At 48.1% G+C, this 16,619-nt stretch overlaps 1 protein-coding gene across 14 annotated transcripts in view; it reads left to right on the top strand.

Annotated features, from left to right (window-relative positions):
• Plec (plectin) overlaps window positions 1-16,619 on the top strand; it is a 59,713-nt gene that overhangs the window by 8,416 nt on the left and 34,678 nt on the right. For 3 of the 14 annotated variants that reach the window (XM_063231210.1, XM_063231211.1, XM_013145738.3), the window contains exon 1: window positions 15,704-16,425. The exons of 7 other annotated variants lie outside the window; for them this stretch is intronic. In XM_063231210.1, coding sequence (XP_063087280.1) covers window positions 15,888-16,425 — 538 coding nt within the window. In that variant the 5' untranslated portion in view covers window positions 15,704-15,887. Of the gene's footprint in view, window positions 1-12,732; window positions 12,861-15,703; window positions 16,426-16,619 lie in introns of those variants that run through there. 4 more of the 14 variants (XM_063231235.1, XM_063231231.1, XM_063231230.1 and 1 more) reach the window with 3 other exon arrangements.

Here is a 16,619-nt window from a genome sequence, read left to right as displayed (position 1 = left end):
CTGTGCAGTTCAGGCTGGCCTTAAACTTACTTTGTAGCCCAGGCTGGTCTCAAACTTGAAATAATCCTCCTGCCTCAGTCTCCCAAGTGCTAGGATTGCAGGTGTGTGCCATTATACCTGTCCATTTAAAAAAAAATTTTTTTTTGGAACTGGGAATCAAACTCAGGATCTTGTGCTTGCCAGGCAGGCTACTGAACTGTATTCCCAGCCCAGCTTGTCCATTTTAAAATTGAGGGTTTTTTTTTCAATGATCGAGCTGTTTTTGTAGTTTATATACAAGTTCCTTATCAGATAATATTTTTTATGTACCTGATACAACATTTTATTTTCTTGATTTGTTTAGTTATTTTTGTTTGTTGTTTTTGAGACCAAGTCTTGTTATGTACTCCACCTTGAGCTTATTGTGTTGCTCAAGCTGGCCTCATTATACAGTGACACCCCCCAAGAGTTACAGGTGTATGCCACCACATCTGGTGATTTGTTTAGTTTTTTTTTTTTTTATTGGTATCGGGGATCGAACTCACGACCGCGTGCTGGCAAGGCAGGCACTTATGCCGCTGAGCTAAATCCCCAGCCCTGATTTGTTTAGTTTTATGATAAAGGTTAACTATTATGAAAGAAGAAATTTCAAATTTAAAGATTGTCAAAGAAAACAAATTATCCTGCTGGGTGTGGTGGTACATGCCTATAATTTCAGCCCTGGGGAAGGAGGCAGAGACAGGATTGCCTTGAGTTCAAGGCCAAGGTGTGCTACTCAGGGAGTTCAAGGCCAACCTGAATTATATTCTGTCTCAAAAAAAAAAAAAAAAAAAAAAAAAAGAAAAAAGAAAAAAGAAAGAAATCATCCAGAGAAACATTAGGAAAGGTTTTCTATGAAAGTGATTGGTATGAGAACAAGGGTAGATTCTTCCCCCTTCTAGCGTTGGGTACGATCAAATCAGTACCTTTCAGGCAAACTCAAACACAGTTACCCTATCATATTGATTTAAACTTTTTTTTATTAGTATGTGTTTGTAATAAATAGGGGTTACATTCATTGTGGAGAGTTGGCACATAGCATATCTTAATTCTTTTTACTTCCTTTTCCTCCTCTTAACATCTCTTGGTCTCCTTCTCATTTGCAAAAGATCTTCAGACTTGTAAAAAATTTCTCTCATTCTATGGGTTACCTTTTTTTTAGACAAGGTCTTGCTGTGTAGATCAAGCTGGCTTTGAACTCACTGTGTAACCCAGGATGGCCTTGAAACCAAGTGCTCCTGCCTCTGCCTCTTGAATGCTGGGGTCACAGGCATGTGCATCATGCTTGGCATGGGCTTCCTTTTTAGTTTCATGATAGTATCCTTTGAAACACATATTTTAGTTATTATGAGCCTAATTTTTATGGTTGCTTTGTATTTTTGGTGTCATATCTAGCAACTATTGTTTAAACCAAGTCACAAAGATTTATGCCTATTTTTTTCTAAGAATTTTATAGTTTTAGCATTTCATGAAGGTCTTTGAGCAATTTTGAATTAATTTTGTATATAGTTTGAGGTAAGGGTCCAACTTCATTCTTTCTGATTGTCCTAACATTCTATCTAGTTGTCCTAACACCATTTTTTGAAAGTTTTTCTTTTCCTGGTAAATGATATTGACAACCTCATGCTTTTATATGGCTGTAAAATATTCCTTTACCCAGAGCTACTAAGGTTTATTTACTTAACCCTGTTAAATGGACATTGGACTTATTTAGAAGTGTGTGTTTCTAAACTGCCACACATGTGGATGAGCCCAGCAGATAAAACAGACTCTTCCAGTGGCTTGCCCATGTGATTGATAAAAAACTTCTTATTTATCTTAACTTGTGTGCTTTATTAATGAATTATCATTTCATAGGGGTGTTGACCATTTACTTTTTCTTCTTTTATGAATTGCTTCTTTAAAAGCAGTTTATTACTCTGTAACATTTTTTAAAAATTTCTTTTTGAAAAAAAATTTCTTTGATTTGTGAGAGTGTTTTTTGTTTGACTGAGGCTCAAACTCTTCAGTCTTATGGCCTTTGCAACTCAACTGCATTCCCAGGTCCTTTCCTGGGCTGGGGGTTTAGCTCGGCGGCATAAGTGCCTGCCTTGCAAGCAGGCAGTCGTGAGTTCTATCCCCAGTACTGATAAAAAGGAAAAAGACAAAAAAAAAAAAAAAAGAAAAGAAAAGAAAAAAGAAAACCCAGGTCCTTTCCTTTTAACATTTTTTTATTTTTATTTTTTAAATTGTGAAACAGGGACTTGCTGAGTTACTACATTTACCAGGATGGGTTTGAACTTGTGATTCTACTGCTTCAGCCTCCCATATTACAGATGTGCAGTTCCACAGCTGGCTTCAGCTCCCTAAAAGCTGCTTTGTGTCACTAGTTTATGTCATGATGTCTTATACTGTGGATCAGTTTTGGTTTAATTATGTCAATGCTATCTTTGGCCAGATCCATTTATATATTTATTGAGATAGAGTCTCACTATGTAATTCAGGCTGAACTTAAACTCATTATGTAGCCCAGGCTGGCCTTGAACTTGAGGTGATGCTCTTGTCTCAGCCCCCTGAGAGCTGGGATCATGGCATGTGCCAGCATTCCTGGCTCCAAGAAGGATTTTAAGTCTCTTCTCCCACCAAACTCAGCTTCCTGAGAGTCAGGTCCATGTCTTTCTGCACTTCTGTTGCCCTCTGAGGTGACCTCCCCTATGGTAGATGGGAGAGCTGTGGATTCCAAGGTGGACCTTCAGGAACTAATCTGGTGGAAAGACTTCTCAGTGCCCCAGAGAACCTGATGGCAGCAAATATGGAGAACTTCTTGAGGGTGGAGGTGGTGTGTCTCTATCAGGGAAGGCAGATCAGAGCTCAGCTGTGGGTATAGAAAGTTGGAGATTCCTTTGAGATAGGAATGCAAGGGCAGAGACCAAGATGCTAGGCAGCACTTTGGGGTGACAGTAGGGAGGGCCAGAGGCTTGCGCTGTGAGTCTGGGTCTCTCTGAGGGTAGGGCTTACACAAAGACAGCAGGAGCAGAACCCCTGTTGGGGCAGGGCAGAGCCACACCAGGGTGCTGGTAGCCCAGTGGGGGAGAAAGGACATGATGAACGGAGTGGCACAAAGGCATGAGAGCAGGCTCAGGCATGAAGCGTTCTTGGGGCCAGGTAATAAAGGCTATCAGGGGTCCTGTCCAGTGTGGGAGGCTGGGCTGTCAGCACCTGTTGAAGACCATGGCAATCCCTGTGGGACTTGAGGTTTGAGCCTGGAGGCCCTCTTCGCCAGTCTTTGCTTAGGTCATCGTTTAGCAGTGGAAAGGTTTTCCTAGTTGGGCATTGGCTCATGTCAGAGACATTTATTGCCTTTTTCCCAAGGCACAGGGGATGGACTGGGGATAGAGGCCATTTTGCAGCCTCTCCACAAAGGCTGGCGTGTTTGCAGCCAGCTGATCTACCAGTCCACACCTGCCTGTGGAATCTCGGTCGTCCAAACCTGTGTTTGCTTCTGCCTTTGACCCCTTCAGCTCCAGCGGCAGTGTTACCCCAGGTACAGCACTCTCATAAACTTGTGGGACTAACCCCAGCACTCAGGAGCTGAGACAGGAGGATTACCAAGAGTTCAAGGCCAGCCTGGGCTATTTGGTGAGTTCCAGGGCAGTCTCAACTACATCATGAGAGCTTATCTTTTTTTTTTTTTTGTCTTTTTGAGACAGGCCACTTGAAGAGAGGGCTCAGCACAGGTCTTTCTGGGTACTTTGACCTTTGTTCCTTGTTCTGCTGGAAGGGTGAATGGACTCATGGATCACCCTCCTGATGTCTTCAGCAGAGTTAGTCCAGCCATACCGTGGCTTTCTCTCCACTCACACCTGCACTAACAGTGAACCTCCCAATATCAGCATCTTTTTGCAGTCTGCAGAAGCTGTGAATTCCTCAAATCACCCAAATTCCTAAACTGAAACAATTCTCTGCCCCGGTCTCCAGAGTACTTCAGTATTACTTTCTCTCTCTCTCTCTCTCTCTCTCTCTCTGTGTTTGTGTGTGTCTCTGTTTGTTTTTTGAGAGAGGGTTTTGCCATAGAGTTCAGGCTGGCATTGGCTCACTATGTAGCTCAGGATGTCTTTGAACTTGCAGTTATTCTCCTGCCTCAGCCTCCCAAGTGCTGGGATTATGGACATGTACCATCATATCCAGCTGACCTCAATATTTTGGTCAACAATTTGTTCTTTTCTTTTCTTTTTTTTAGCTTTTTATCAGTACCAGGGATCGAACTTACAACCGCCTGCTTGCAAGGCAGGCCTTGTGCCACTGAGCTAAATCCCCAGCCCCCTACAATTTGTTCTTTTAATTTAGGCTTTTTCTGTCTTGAGCCTCAAAATTTTCTAGTTTTTATTACCCAATTCTAAAGCCACTTCCATGGTTTTAAGTATTTGTCACAGTAGCACCTGACTCCTGGCAATGATATCTGTATTAATTTCCTGTGGTTGCCACGAGTTACCACATACAGGATTGTGTAAAACAACAGAAATTGGGAGCCCAGAAGTCCAAAAGCCAGGTGAATTTCTTCTGGAGTCATTTGCAGAGAGCCTGCCCTGCCTCTGCTGGTCTCACCATTCCTTGACTTGCGGCTGTATCACTCCAGTGCCTGACTTTGTGTCTGTGCCCTTTTGTCTCTCAGAAAGACACTTACTCATAGATCTAGGCCCCACTCAGATAATCCAGGATAGCCTCATCTCTAGATCCTCAGTGTTTTATTTTTATTTTATTTTTTTGAAACAGGGTCTTGCTATGTAGTTCAGGCTGGTTCCGAACTCACTGTTAGCCTGGACTGGCCTTGAATTACCAGCAGTCCTCCTGCCTCAGCTTCCTGAGTGCTGGGATTACAGGCACACATCACTATACCTGGCCACCAGATCCTCAATTTAATTATATCTCCAAAGATCTTGTTGTCCTGCCTCAGCCTCCTAAGCGCTGGGATTATAGCGTGCATCACTGCACCTGGTTTTCCAAAGATGTTGTTTTCAAATAAGCTCACATTGGGGCTGGGGATTTAGCTCAGCAGCATAAGCACCTGCCTTGCAAGCAGGTGGTTGTGAGTTCGATCCCTGGTACCGATTAAAAAAAAACAACAACAAAAAATACCAAATAAGCTCACATTTAGGAATTCCAGGGACATAGATATATCTCTCTGAGGCCAGCATTTAGCCTCATCCCAAGTTGTTCTTCAGTGGTTAGTTGATATAAAATTTATATATATTTTCATTGTGTGCTTGTTTTAAAAAGTAATGTTTTTTTAGTGTGTTTTAATTTTAATTTATTTGTAATTTTGTAATTTAGTATTATGAAGTATTTTAGGCCTGTGTAACCTCTTTTTACTTAGTAATATAACATTTTTCTGTGACATTGATTTATAATGTCATATCTTTTTGTATGGTACTGTCTTAATTCAGTTTCTATTGTCTGTAACTAAAAACTTGAGACCGGGTACTTTATAAATAAAAGAGTTTTATTTAGCTTGCTGTTTTGAAGGCTGAGTTTTTTTTGTTTTGTTTTGTTTTTGAAACAGGATCTCACTATGTAATCCAGGCTAGCCTCAAACTCATGGCAATCCTCCTGCCTCAGGCTCCTGAGTGCTGGGATTATACGCGTGTATCACCACCTCTCTTTTGGAGGCTAAAATTCTAACATGGGGCAGCTGCATCTGTTCAGCCTGTGTGCAGATGTCGTCACAGAGTGGGAGGGTGGAAGTGACATTTGGGGGAAGTGCCTGGCTCTCTTAAAACAACTTGCTTTTGCAAATATTAATATAGTGCTGTGAAAGCGAGAATTCTCACAAAACAGAATTCACCTGCTTAGCTTTCTTAAGGCTCACCATCTCGACATTGTTAAATTGGGAAATGAAGCCTGAATGCAAGTTTGGCTGGGGACAAACCATAGTGTAGCAATAAGCATATCATTCATAATCCTAGCCCTTATTTTAGGGTCTTAAAACTATAATAATAACATTATTATTATTATTTTGTATTAGAAACTACAGCATGAGCAGTATTGCAGCTGGATCATTGTTTTAACTGTTGTTAGAGTTATAATGTCTAGGTCAAATGGATTTCAAAATTTAAGCTTTATTCACACTAAGATGCCACTTTTTGCTTGTCATAGTGGCACAAAATCCACTTATGGGCCTCCATGGTCTGTTGATAGAGCAGTACAAACCAGGCTCTGAGCAGAAGGGAGCCACACTGGCTCTGGACATGGGCTCACAGGAGCAGCTGGTGCAGAGGGCGAGTTTGGTGTGTTCCACCTGCAGACGTGGGAGGCCTTGCGGGTATAGGTTGATGAATAGCTGGGGGAGAACCATGTAAGATGTTAACCTTTGTGTTAAAAGAGGAAAGTTGAGAACCACATTCAGATTTGCATGCTTTTTTTTTTCCACAATGAAATTCTGGAAGGATGAACAGGCAGCTGATCAGTGACTTTCACACTGTATGGGGATAGGGAGGGAACAGAAGAGGAGGAGTGTTCTCCTCAGACACTGTGTACTTTCAGTGTTTGATCTGGGCGAATTTTTTAAATACACATTTTAGAGTAATTTCTAGGATGTTGCTAGGTATTGCAGTTGCTTTCCCCCAGCAGTATCTGAAGATAGACTCCTCATACCTGTCCGAACCCAGCGTTATCATTCCAAACAACACAGCCTTGCCATTATATGAATAAATGAAGTGGTTATTAGTGGAGTGGTCCCCCTGGAGCCAGCAGCAGTGCTGACTGGAATTGCAGTTAGGCCGGGCATGGTGGTGCATACCTGTCATCTCAGCAGTTGGGAGGCTGAGGTGGGAAGATCTTTATGAGTTGAGGCCAGCCTGGACAATATAGTGAGTTCATAAGTCTGGGCTATACAGTGAGATCCTGTCTGGAAAAAAAAAAAAAAGGAATTGTGGTTATTATTCAAGTGTAGGTCATTCTGTGCTATCTGGGAGACTGGACCTCTACATTTGGGAGCTGAAACTTTCTGTGACTGATCTTATTTATCTTATTCATCTTATTCCAGAGCACTTTATATTTTATCTTGTTGATGTTTTTTTTTTTTCTTATTATATTTTCCTAAGTAGTTACTGATGGCCTGGAAGAGTCTTGAGCCTTCTGAACATGTGTTTGAAGCTGGGTGTGGTGGTACATGCCTGCAGTCTCAGCACTCGGGAGGCTGTCCAGGGTTATTGGTGTGAGATCGAGGCCAGTCTGGGCTGCATGGTGAGTGTAAGGTCAGCCTGAACTATAACGATTTGAAGCCAGCCACTCTCATGACCTGTGTGACTTGCCTCCCAGTAGCTGGGCTGAGTCTGTTTAGGTGCCAGTAGGAGTCATCGCTGACTTTGCAGAAGTTTTCATGTATCCTGGCCCTGGGGCTGCACCTGTCTGTTCTCTTTGCCATTTACGCATTCACCTTCTTCCTTCATATAGGCCTTCAGGGGGACATTTAGCCTCATGTTAAGAATTTATGTTTTGGACTTTTTGTTTGTTTGTTTGTTTTTAGTACTGTGGATCGAATCCACGACCTTGCACTTGCCAGGCAGGTGCTTATGCCATGGAGCTAAATCCTCAGCCCCTTTTTTGTCTTTTTTGAGACAAGTTCCTACTACACAGTTCAGGGTGGCCTTGGGTTCACTTTGTAATCCTGAGTTCTGGGATTATAGGTGTGCGCCAGCATGCCCGGTTCAGGATCTTTTTTTTTTTAATTAGGAATGCTGATTGATTTTTATCAAATGAATTGTTTAGTTACTTTACTCATTGCTGAGACAAAATTCCTGATACCCAAATTTAAAAGAGGAAAGGTTTATTTAGTTCACAATTTGTAGAGGTTTCAGTTCATGGTTGGTTGGGTCCAAGGCAGCGTGGTGTGGCAAAGGGGCATCGCAGAGGAGAAACAGTTCTTGGCAAATCAGGGCAGGCAGAAGGCAACAGCAAATAGTAAGCAACCACAGCAACCCTCTTTCTGTCCCTTATATTCTATCCAGGCTGCATGGCCTTATGGAGGGTAGCACTCACACCCAGGGTGGGCCTTCCCATTATCCCACACTCAGAACTATGCCAAATCAGTCAGAGGACTAATTTGGTGATCACACACCCTTAATGCCAGTGTCACACACTTTGTGATCCAGCCACGGCTGCTGCAAATCTGTAACTGTGTGAGGCTTTGCGGGGACATCTAGACACAAGTCATAATAAGTTGTCATCATTTTTTAGATTAATCTGTAGATTTTCTCCTTTAACCCACTAGTTAAATGATGTTAAGAGAGTTCCTTAGAAGTAGTTCTTCCTTGAACCCCAAGGATTCTTTCTGTTGTGATTGGCACAGTGTTTCCTTTGGTGATACCTGTAAGAGGTGAACCATAGAAGTGCCTGGTGCAACAGGAAAAGAATGGAGGCCTGGAGACGGGATTCATGATGATCCACGTGCCTGAGGAGCTGGCCCCCAGGCAGGGTGGCATCAGGGTTGTGCTGTCACCTGGCTTATGTATCACCAGCCCTCTGGGTACAGTATGCCGGTGCTTAAATGTGGAATGACTGGTGCTATCCTTGAGTGAGAAAGGTAGCAGCCAGGTTCAGGCTGGTGAGTAGACAAGTTTGAGAGATATTTGGGAATGGTGGGACCTGTGATTGGGATCTAGAATCTGTCCAAGGTGGCTTCTAGCAACCAGTAGTGTGTAGGATATTCTTATGCTGGCTATAGGGGTAGAGGGGTGGATGGGACCCAGAGGGGTAATCTCTGCGCCTTGTAGGCACCCTACTCAGCAGTGTGCTCCTGGAGCCCCCAGGGCCTGGACCTGGCTGAAATCATCTGAACTCCAGGAGCTGGGGTTCTGCTGGGTAAAGCGATGGGGCAGAGACCTAGCACTTAGTTGAGATGACCCTGTGATGTTGCTGCACAGTGGCACAGGAGCACAGCTTGGAGCTGTGTGTGGGAGAGGATGTTTTCTGCAGGAATAATCTATATTTATTGGATTTTATTGGATCTGGTCTCCCCTGAGTAGGACCTATGACTGACACAGGCCACTTTACAGGATTACTGGATCACCTGCCACTGATCTGCCCCCATCACTGTCAGTGAGCCCTGGAGACAGGTTGCTTGGGGTGGAGTTGGGGGTGGGCTGGAGCAGCAGCCAAGGCGGCAGCTCCTGAGGGGAGCAGCAAGCCAAGACTAGGCAGTGGGCAGGGCCTTAGCAGTAGAGCTATCGGTATTCAGATGGGTGTGTGGTAGCAGGGCACAGGCCCCTTCATTGGTCTGGGGGCCTGTGGCCACTTGCTGGTTAGCCTGTCACAAGTTTTATGGGGGACTCAGGTGCATTTCAGAGGACTTAGGAAGGTCTTGTATGCAGAAGGGTGGGTCCGGCTGTGTTGGGAGGGCTTGCCTGGACTCTGGAGTCCACGTGGGCATGCGCTGCCTCCTGGCAGAAAGCTTGGAGAGAACTTTAGACTTGGCCATGGGGTGAGTCCCTGACCTAGGTGTCCTATGTTTGAGGAGCAGTGCTGGATCAGTCTGCCTGCCCTCCTGGAGGGCCCTGGAGGTGGCAAAATAACCTGGAAGCTCAGGGTTTCCTGCTGTATCAGGGAGTCCAGCTCCAGGGGGATGTTCTACCCCTTCACATGCTTCTTTAGTAAAACTGGTTTGTAATCTGTGAGTTGGTTGCCAGGGATACAGAGCTATGTTATCTCTGGGCAGTGAAGTAGAAAAGGCTAAATGCTGTGGAGAGGATCTCAGATTTGTTTTTTACCAACCAGAGCTGGATAACTAGGGATCAAGGTTTCTCCAAAGTGGCTCTACTTCCTTGTAGCCCACATATTTTGCCTCTTGTAACTGCCAGCCACAGATCTGCCTATCCTGGTGTTTGTCCTGGCTCTAGCCACTCCCACATTCCTCTTACCTCAGGGCCCTTGCACACCCTTCTTCCTCAGCTGGCTTGCTGCAACCTGTCTCTCCTCCCCACTTAGCTGCTCCATTTTTTTTTTTTTTTTTTTGAGGTAGTGTCTCCTATGCAGTCCAGGCTGGCCTTGAACTCACTGTGTAGTCTAGGCCAGCCTCAAACTTGCAGCAGTCTTCCTGCCTCAGCCTCTGAGTGCTGGACTTACAGGCACGCACCAGTTCAACTGCTCTTTTTGCCACCCTTCCAAATCTGCGCTATGTGGTCACTGTCTCCGGTTGGTCAGATAAGGCAGACTAATGTGACTTCTTTCCTGTTCCTGTTCTCATAGCTTTTAAAGAGCCGTTGGTTGTAAGTGGCTACTCAGAATTGGGCAGCCTGACTTGAGGGTAGAAATTAAGAGCTAGGTAATGCAAAACCCCTTAGGATGTGCCTTTTCAGAATTTCGTCAGTTCTCATCTTTCATTACTTTAAAATCATGGTCTTCTAAGCAGGGAGAGGTTGCATATTTTTATAATTCCAGTACTTGGGAGGCTGAGGCTGGAGGATTGTGAGTTTGAGGCTAGCTTAGGCTGCACAGTGAGACCTTGTCCAAAAATCAAATCCCGTCGTCTTGTAAAATTTTTATGCATTTAAAAAAATAGAACCAGCATGGATTTTGTTTAATGTGTGAGCTTTTCTATGATTGTTAGATGTTTACAAATATGTCAGTTTCATTTGAAGCCTAATAAGGAAGTCCTGTGTGCTTGCAAGCCAAATCTAGGTTTCATCAGACAGAGCTTAATAAAATGTAGGAATTTAAGTGTAATAATTCACAGAATTTTGTTTTAATTCCTCACTTTACTATTTTTCCCAAGTTTGACAGTTGGTTTTTCCTGAGATGGTAACTATGCCCTGCACTGGCTGATCTGAGAGAGGGCAGGAATGGGGTCTGAGGGACGTCAGTCCTGCTGAGTCTAGAGCCTAGGTAGGACTCCCACCTGACTTCTTTGCCTGTCAGTCTGTGTCGTCATCATGTCTACCACTGCAGTTTCAACCTGGTACGCAGCAGGTTTGCCTACATAAAGAGTAGACACCTGAAGGCGGTGGCCCACCCTTATACAGTAAGGACCTGAGAGTCCAGGAGGGGAGCCTGCGAGAAGACAGCAGGCAGATGTGGACTTGAGTCTGGTAGGAAGGTGAGACAGCTGGCCACATCTTGTGGAGTCCTCTCCCGACCCCTATTGCTCCTTAGCACATTCCTATAGTGTGAGCATGGCCCATGTATTTCTTTGTGATTTCCTGTGGCATACAGGGGGAGGTAGAGCTGACCCCATTCTACTAGCTTGGATATTCTCCACAGCAGGCAGGCAGTGACACAGTCCATTGGCACTGGCTGAGGTGCTAGTGAGATGGGAAAATAATTCCCAACCCGTTAGATGTCAGATGCATTGAGTTTGTGATCTCACAATATTGAGTGATGAAGTTGTAAACCAAAGGAGGAGGTTAAGAGAGTTTTATTATGAATAATGTTAAGAAGAATAGCTCCTGGATTTTCAAGAGGGTCCTGAGTGGGTGACCACGGAGCCTCTTTGTCAAGAGCAAGAGCCTCTTTATACAGCAAGATCACAATGTAGGTCCAGTGTGGGTCAACCTATGGGGTTATAAGTATAGTCCTTTAGCTAATATTGGTCCAGTAAGGAACGAAGTACGTAGCAAGGGTGGATGGAAAGAACAAAAGCATTCTAGAAAGAAGTAGGAGTATTGGTTCTAGAAGTTCTGGTCACCCACCTGGGCTTATTGGACCAGGTGGTGCTAATTAGAGTATAATCTCAAGTTCTTTCTTTCTAAGGAAAGATCTGGCTGTCCATCTCCACATTGAGGCCTCACGCTTTTCAGATTTGCCTCAAGCCACAATGTTGATGTGTTTCTTCTGCACTAGCTCCCTTAAGGGACCACTCCCTTCCTGACTGTTAATTTCTATCTAATTTAGCAGCCTGTGATAGTGGGACCAGAGCAACTGCTGTTATTGTCCTTAGTTGTGGAGTTGGAGTCCTTCAAGTAGCTGTAGGTCATCCAGGTGGAAGTGAAGATGGTGACAAATTGATGGACAGATAGACTGACCCAGTAGATCCTGTGGGGCTGGCTGTGAGGGGTGAGGACCCAAGGGTTTTGGCCGGAACCACTGTGCACTGGATGATGGGACTTTTGCAGAGCTAAGCTGTCAGGAACATCCCAAGAGCAGATTGGCTGAGAAAAGCCAAAGTTGGGTCCTGCTGGGGTGTAGAAGCATTTTGACCCATAAGGATGGGCAGGATGACCCAGGGTATGGGCAGGGGACAGGAGCCAGATAAGGCTGCTGCTTCTCCTGGGTAAATCGGGTCAATGCAAGGTCTTGGGCATGACTGCAGGCAGCTTGCTATCCCTTCTCCCAAAGGGTGCTGCTTGAGGTGGTCAGTCTGGACTAGTGGTAGTCTCCTGCAGCGAGTGAGTGGCCAGGGCTTCAAGGCCTCAGCCAGGCTCTGTACATGTCCATCCTGCAGGCCATTCAAGTATGGCTTGGGGGTGCAGGGGCAGGAACGATTAGGCAGGCAGTTCAAACGTGCCTGGCTGAGGTCTGGTGGCAGGGCTGTCTGCAAGATTTAACAGGTTGACAGGACCACCACTACGGATAGGGAGAGGGTGTGTGTGTGTGTGTGTTGGATAGGGAGAGGTGTTTGTGTGTGTGTGTGTGTGTGTGTGTGTGTGTGTGTGTGTCCGCGCGCGCGCGCGCGCGCACAGCATTGATTAACAGAAGCCCGCCTCTGGCCAGCAAGTCCCGCCCTGCACCTGGCCCCTCCTCCAGGCTGCGGTGCTGTCCGGAGCAGTGCGATGCGGGGCTGGATTCTGCTGGGGCTGTAATGCCGCACTCAACCCCAGACTGAGATATGGACCCCTCGAGAGCCATCCAGCACGAGATCAGCTCCCTCAAAGGTGCAGTCAGGGCCGGTTCAGGCCACTCAGTGATCTCGGGCGGGGTGCATACCCTCAGAGCAGCTTTCGGAGTCTGCAGCTCTGAGGCAGCATGGCTGGAGGAGGGTCGGGCGGGAAGCAGTGCCGAGCTGGAGGCACAGGAGACCCCAGGTTCCTGTCTTGCCAGAGCTGCTCCTAGGGAAGGGGTCCACCTGACTGGCGCTCGGGGGGCGGGGCGCGGTGTGCAGTGGCTGCGGCACTCTGCAGCCCTGCAGTAAAGTGTCTGGAGCAGTTACGGTGGTGGCGGCGGGGCAGGGTGATGGTGGGGCAAGGACGCAGCGCTCAGCCCGGCAGTCACAGCCCCTTCCTCCCCCGCCCCAGTCTGCGCCCTGCAGCGTAGATCACTGTGCTGAGGCGTCTGGCGGGCTGGCCCAGGGCAAGGCCACACTGCGGTGCTTTGTCCTGATGGGGGTGGGGTGGGGGCTGCCCTGCGGCTATGACTGGTTGCCCAGGAAACCCCGGAGGGTTTTGGACGGGGTTAGGGAGAAAGGCCAGCTACCACACCTTCCAGGCCCTCCCTATGCTGCCAGAGATGCAACCCGCAGGATGAGGCCATGACGGGTGGGGAACGACCTCCAAACCCAGGGACTTGGGGAATACCTGGACCCACATGGGGTGTGTATGTGTGTGGGTGTATACTGCACGTGTACACACTTGACTCAAGAGTTCCTCCCTGCTATACCGCGCAGCTGTGCTCCTGCTGGTGGAAGGGGGGAATTCCCACAGACCGGCCCCCTTGCTCAGAATCCTGGAGGTGACAGAGCTGGATGAGCTGACTGCTGTGTAGGGTCCTGCCTGGCACCCATGTAGGCCTGTGTAGAAGCAGTTTAGGGCCAAGGGATAAGGGCCCTTGTGTGTGACTTGGGATCATCTGGGAACACTATGGGGGCCTTGGATTGATTTGTTGGAGGGCTCAGAAATTTGAGGGTGTTAGGCTAATAAATCATGCCAGGGTGATGGTATGAATATATTGGGTGGGGATTGGTTGAGTGCAAGAGGGGTTGTGTGATGGTCAGGGTGGGGATTGCAGGAGGCTAGAGGAGGTGCTGAGGCACAGGCAATAAAGTAGAATTTTTTTTCCTTTATTGGGTATTGAACTCAGCGTCTTTGCACCCAGCTTTTTCATTTTTCATTTTGAGATTGAGTCTCACTAAGTTGCCAAGGTTGGGCTCAAACTTCTGATCCTCCCTGCCTCAGCTTCACAGAATGCTGGGATTACAGGCATGCACCACCATGTTCTTAATAGAAACTTCTGTGGGCACAGGGCTGACTGGGCTGACTGGGCTGGCCGGAGGGCAGGCCTGTACCCCAGGTGGTGCTTGTTCCCAAGGCTACAGCCCAAGTGGTACGAGGGCCCTGAGGAGGAGTGACCTTCGAGGGGTGTGCCTGCTGTCCTTATACCTTTGCCAGCGCCATGTGCTTCTGGGGCTGTTTCTTTAGGACTGGTCCTCCTCCCATGTGGGCTTGGCTGGGGGTGAATCTAGTCACAGTGAGGTGGCTGGCCAGATGTCTCCGGAACAATTGCCCTGAACCTTCAGCGTTTCCATTGCAGCCCTGCTGCCCTATGTGTGAGTCTGTGTGTGCTGGAGTGTGCTGTTTGCAGCCTGCCCACAGTGCCATAGCGACAGCTCATAAACCCGCCCCACAGGCTGCTTTGTTGGCTGCCTGCCTGCTCTGGACAGAAACTCCCACCGCAGGATCCCCCCCCCCCCCCCGCCCTATTTATAATCAGTTCCCGGTTCGCAGTGCTTGGTGGGAATGGGTGTGTCTGCTTGGGGCGAGCCAGAATCCGGGTGGGGGTTGACAGTGTGGCATGGAGAGTTGTACTGGGAGGGATGGGGGCACTTGGGATAGCTGTGGTTGGACCCTCAGTGGTGGGACTGGGGGTGATGGTGCATGTGGCAGAACTACACCCAGAGAGAGCCTCATGAGGCAATTTTCTCTTCCTTTCCCCTAAATCTGTCTCCCTAGACCTGTAAGGGTATGAGAGTTTGTGTGGGCAGCTGGGGCACTAGGCCAGGGGCAGTTAGGGTGGTGACTTTAACTCCCTGTGGCAGCTGGGTGTCTCTGGCGTCTAACAACTGTCCTGGAGTGGGGGTGGATAAAGGCCCCACCCAGAGTCTCCTCGTAGTGCCCCGGGCTAGGAGTAGACAGATATGTGTTTCTGGACTGCTACTAATTTGGCCTAGAATGGGAAGTGTTAAATCCGGTGACTGCTGTCTCCAGGCCTGGCATTTAGAGATGGGGACTTTGTTCTTTTGCCTGCTTGATGGACAGGAGCCAGTGGTTCTTGTAACTGGCTGTCCATGTGTTCTGGCAGCTGCCCCTGTTGCTCCTCCTCAGACTTCTTCCTCAAGACCAGAGCCTACTCCCTGGCCCCATTCTTCTTTTGGACCTTCACTCTCCCCCATTTAAACAATCCCACCATCTCCTCTCCAGATCCTTGTGAATCTGTGACTCCGAAAGACCACACCCAGGGTCTGTCCTCTATGTCCCTTCCTTCTGCCTATTTATTCTGCCACTTTTTCCTGGGATTTGTGTTGTGTATTCCCCACTCTTCTCTTTCGTTTTAGGAACCTTAAAGTGTTTTAAACACTGATGTAATTTCTGAAATCAGAGCTGTGGGACCTTGGAGGGGCAGGGAGAGTGAGGCTGGCCCTTGCCTTTAGGTGCCCCCAACTCTGAAGGGGCCCTGTCTGCCGAGGGTGGGAGGGGCCACCCCTGCTGCTGAGTCAGAGGGGGCCGGCCCAGGCGTCCTGGAGGGCGGGCAGGCGGGAGGCTCAGGCAGGCAGCATTGCCTGCTGGAATCCACAGAGCCAGGCACCGGAGCCACATTGCCGAGCCTGTGCCCTTGAGTTTAGGGCCGGAGACTGCCTGCCTACTGTTGGCCACTATTGCTGCCTGTGCTGAGGGAGCCTCTTTGGCCTCCTTGCTGTGCCCCACCTGCTGTGCTTGTCCTTTGTGCTGACCACTTGGAACCTGGCAGCCATGGTGGCTGGCATGCTTATGCCACTGGACCAGCTTCGAGCCATCTATGAGGTGCTGTTCCGTGAGGGGGTGATGGTGGCCAAGAAAGATCGAAGGCCCCGCAGCCTGCACCCCCATGTGCCTGGCGTCACCAATTTGCAGGTCATCCGTGCTATGGCCTCCCTTCGGGCTCGGGGCCTAGTACGGGAGACGTTTGCCTGGCGCCACTTCTACTGGTACCTAACCAATGAGGGCATCGCTCACCTACGCCAGTACTTGCACCTGCCACCGGAGATTGTGCCTGCCTCTCTGCAGCGTGTGCGCCGTCCTGTTGCCATGGTGATGCCTGCACGTCGCACCTCACATGTGCAGGCTGTGCAGGGTCCAGTGGGCTGCCCACCCAAGAGGGCGCCTCTGCTGGCTGAAGACCCTGTCAGAGAAGACCAGCGAATCTACCGCAGGAAGGAGCCTGAGGAAGGGGCACTTGAAACTCCTGTGGTGGCTGCCACCTCCACAGGGACCCTGGCCACACCCATCCCAGAACCTACCCCAACCACAGGTCAGCTTCATACTGACTGTAGTCTGAGAAGGGTGGGAAGGGGTCTGTGGATGTCTGTAGTGCCCAGGTTAGGCCTGGTGGGCTTCAGTAGGCAGGGTGAGTGCAGGGGCTTCACTTATACCAGCAGGTGGCGCCCTCTTTGCCCAAGGATGCGAGGTGCTCCGGTCAGTGGACTCCCTCCCCCCCCCCCAAGC

This window comes from Cavia porcellus, unplaced genomic scaffold (genome assembly GCF_034190915.1).
Source record: "Cavia porcellus strain 051 isolate PalLab524CR breed Dunkin Hartley unplaced genomic scaffold, mCavPor4.1 scaffold_19, whole genome shotgun sequence".
Classification (NCBI taxonomy): Eukaryota; Metazoa; Chordata; class Mammalia; order Rodentia; family Caviidae; genus Cavia; species Cavia porcellus.
This window is presented reverse-complemented; position numbering and strand designations above follow the sequence as displayed.